A 3,990-nucleotide genomic window follows, 5' to 3' on the forward strand; every position below is an offset into this window, starting at 1 on the left:
GTTTATCTATCTATTTATTTTGAAATAAGTTGGAATCTCCCTGGATTAGCATGTTTTTGTTTTATGGCAAGAGCTTGGATGGTCTTTTCAGGGTTTCTTTTGTTTAGTGGATGTGTATGTGTACAACAATGATTTGACTTCTTTAAAAACTTTTCTTGTTCTTCCATAATTATTTGTTGGAGGCTTGAAATAGTGGTTCATTTTTCATGCCATATTGAGTAATATGTGCGTTGTCAGTCAAGTCCAGTTGTTCAGTTTGGCTTAGTCAGGTCCCATCATTGGCACAGTTGTATTTAATGTCAGGTGTCAGGTACGCTGTAATGAGAACTGCGTAGCTGAAGTGGGTTCTGAGCACCCTTTTAGGTATGTAAGTCCCACTATCCGGAAATTTTGATGTATAACTTGTATGTTAATGTACAATTTTGCAATATCGCATTGAACTACTTCATTCATTATCTGTACATATGCATTTTTCTCTCTGTCACCCTCTCCTCCCCAACCCTTTTGTCATTTTTCATATACAGTAATGCTTTTGGTGTCCAAATGTTTTCTTGTAGACTCTTAAGAGTTGTTTCTGTATAATGAATATGTTTCATTTTTCTTCAGCTCTATTAAGTGTGATTTATATGTATGTATGTATGTATTATATATATAGTAATGGAAGACCATTCATGAGACAGGTCCAGGGCCAGGGGTTGGTAAGGGTGTTAGGTCAAAGTGCCATTTTCTTAAATGTAAGGATGGTCATAATGAAACTTCTTGCATTCAGAGTTGTGGAGTTTTGATTCAAAGCAATTCAAGATACTTTATTTCATTGATCTGAATATTTAAAAATCATTCGTAGTATATTGTGTCATTATAATGTTAGAAGTGGTGTCCATAATTTAATTGGCTTACATGTCCCATACCACCTTAACCCTTTGCATTGGTTGCTTGTTAGAGATTTGAACTGAAAGCAGTTGTCATAAACATATCTATTTCCTTCACAAACTACACATGTGCATCTCTTTAAGAGTGCTTGAATTGAGAAAGCTGATCTAATTCTGTGTATTATTTCATATAAGCCTGTAACTTAATATGTTCAGTTAGGTAGTGACATTTCATTTCATTAATCTGATAATTTTGTTGATGACAAGTTTGTAAGATTTTCATGTCATTGATGTGTTTGTAAATGATTTATACCTCTCCAATAGAGGTATACTTTCTGATTTCCACTTCAAACCCTTAGAACCAACTGTGATTCTGGTTGTGGATATTATGTACCTGGTTAGATGAGATAGAATTTCCTTTCTCATAAAATTTGCCAAATACCAAGGTAAAATTTGTGCTGTAGTCATTTGGGGCACATGCTTTGTTTATTTTGATTCGGCAAATAAGTTTTAATTTAGATTTGACATTACCAAAGAACTTCCTTTGTTGGTTTCTCTTTCAATACATTGTGTTGCTCAACATCTGTTTTGCAGTCATTATTATTATTAATCTATGTGTCAATGTGTATCTCTCCTAAACAATGAAAACCAAATAAAAATTGAACGAAGGTAGTGAAGTACAGTTTTTATGTTTGAAAAATCACATCGAATCTGTTCTAAGAAATAAGTGGGTTTTTATTTCAGTTTTGTTTACATCTTATTTGTATTATCACAAGTATTCTGAAGTTCGTTGTCAACACAGATGAAGTCAGGCAGGATCCCCATAGCAAGGCTAAGTTGAACCACCACAAAATTTGAGATGTATGTAGCCTGGGTATCCTTGTAAAGCAGTGCCACAGAAGGGGCAAATGGACTGGTAGCCACTCTTGCCATGAGGCAACGGAGTTCTTGCCCAAAACCTAGAAGAGTACGATCAAATAACATTCAAAACCAACCAAAGGACAGAAATTTTTTTCAATGACATCAGTTGATACCACTGGTCAAAATTTTATCACCTTTGACTGTCAGAAATTATGCCATGAGAACATCATTTGACACAGCAATTTCTGAATGTAAAGATAACTAAGTTTTGACCAGTAATTTCAATTGGTGCGATTGTGGCAAATTGTTGTTGTTTGGGCAAAAATGAGAGCTACTGCCGCCCATCATACAAATTTCATTAACATACTTTACTGTCTTCTCTGTTGCTATGTGTCCACACGGAATGAAGGCATATAGTTCTGGAGTGAATGAATCATTAACATCATCAACATAAAATGCAAACTCCATTCCCATACATAAATTTTGGTGAGGGCCAGTCTGAAAGACATATGTGAAAGACGCTTAGTAACTTTTGGATTATGCATTTGTGATAGTAAAACTATTAACCTCGGAACTAAAAATGTTGACAGACCACTTGACAAGAAGGACAATCTTCAGGAAGCAGTCTTCCTTTATGAACATGTCCACAGTTTACATAAACATGTGGATATTGCTTCTTGTCTTCAAGCTCTTCACGTACATATTTCCTTGGAATTATGAAAACATCATTAATGGATTCACTTAATTTGTTAAAAATATTTTTGATATAGTTTTCATTCTGCACAGGAATAAAAATCTTTAAAACATGATTTTTAATTACCTCTATAAGTGAAAATAATAATTCAAATCATTACAACTTACAATACATTTCTGTAAGCCCTCAGCTGATCTCCAGAGGAGTGTGGCTCCACACAAGTCAACCAGAGAACCATCTCTTAGCAGATTAGTAGAGGTATTAATCTGAAAACAAATCAGTCAAATAACTCCCTAGTTAGAAATTAGATATAATAACAAAACACACAAAGTTAAACGACTCACTTCTCGTCCTTTCTCATGTGAAGACCGTACACCACGGAGAGAAAGGATATTTCCACAAACGGACACCTCTCTCCAAACACCAGCTTCCAGCTCACCCCCACAAAACGATCCCTCTGGGTTATTGAGTAAAATACCATTGAATGTCAATGCGTCCACATTTGTATCACTCCCCTTCTTCCATTTAACTGCCTTTTTTTCCTAAATAGCAGAACCAAATATATTGCATAAATTGCCACAACCAACAAGGTAATGGGTAAATGAATGAATTAAAAATGAATAAAGAAACACACTTCTAAAACAATTTCTTTGTTGGAATCAAAGCCCGCAGCATAGATCCGCACCTCACTTTTGTTTGCTCTATTGGCAAGGACTCTACATGAATATTTTGCTACTGTGGATCCACGTGCTTTCCCTTTACCTTCAGCAATTTTACCGAGAACAGGGAAGTCATTTTCATCTGATCTTCCTATCTATTCAAAAAATATTTAAAAAACAGTTTGACTTTTATTAAAAGTAAAAGTGTAATGAATTGAATTAATTAGATGAAAATCACCAAACCTGGAACATATCAGTCTCTTTGTCGGAAGCATAGTCAACAAGTACACTTTCTTCATTTGAAAAGATGTATCGGATGATGAATTTTTCAGTTGCTTTGGTGGGCTGTAAAATTTACAGAAATAAAAAGCTGATGTGGTTTTGATGAAAAGAAAGTTACGACACTCACTTTTAATTGTTTCAACTTACTTCTGAGGATTTGGGGGAAGAGATGCGATGTGCAGATGCCTGCCTCAACCCATTTGGAACATCACGTCTTACCAAAATAAATTTGGAGCACTTTCGACCTTTGTCTCCTGCAGGCAGGCGACCATTACACCTGTATCAACGAAAAACAAAAACAAGGAAAACTTGTAAGTGGTCTAAATTAAATTAATTGACATGGTCACCAAATATTAATTGTTGAGGTCTTACCCAATCAAAAAAAATCCCCCATATGTCTCAGTGCAATGAGAGCTGGAGACCATACGACAATCATTTCTGAGTTTTATTGAGTTGTCAGAAAAAAGTTACTAGTGATAAATTTGTTTTATAAAAGGAAAGGGCATCTGTAATCTGGTTATGTCATAATGAAACCTACTTGGAGCATCCAGCAACATTGGTGCTATACATGTCTTCCACTGATTATGTTTCAATTTTAATTTACTTGGTTACTTTGTAACATTTG

At 34.9% G+C, this 3,990-nt stretch overlaps 1 protein-coding gene across 1 annotated transcript; it reads right to left on the reverse strand.

Annotated features, from left to right (window-relative positions):
* Positions 1-1,583: 1,583 nt before the first annotated feature.
* On the reverse strand, positions 1,584-3,976 carry LOC113213692 (protein pellino-like; the record flags this gene model as incomplete). The annotated part of the gene is given in 10 exon segments (XM_026432825.2): positions 1,584-1,828; positions 2,098-2,228; positions 2,323-2,508; positions 2,592-2,690; positions 2,769-2,966; positions 3,059-3,238; positions 3,327-3,428; positions 3,513-3,642; positions 3,738-3,803; positions 3,904-3,976. Coding segments are annotated over 10 exon segments (1,251 nt in total). The 3' UTR covers positions 1,584-1,701.
* Between the last annotated feature and the right edge of the window lie 14 nt (positions 3,977-3,990).

Source organism: Frankliniella occidentalis, unplaced genomic scaffold (assembly GCF_000697945.3).
Source record: "Frankliniella occidentalis isolate FOCC.00 unplaced genomic scaffold, Focc_3.1 Scaffold37, whole genome shotgun sequence".
NCBI classification, from domain to species: domain Eukaryota; kingdom Metazoa; phylum Arthropoda; class Insecta; order Thysanoptera; family Thripidae; genus Frankliniella; species Frankliniella occidentalis.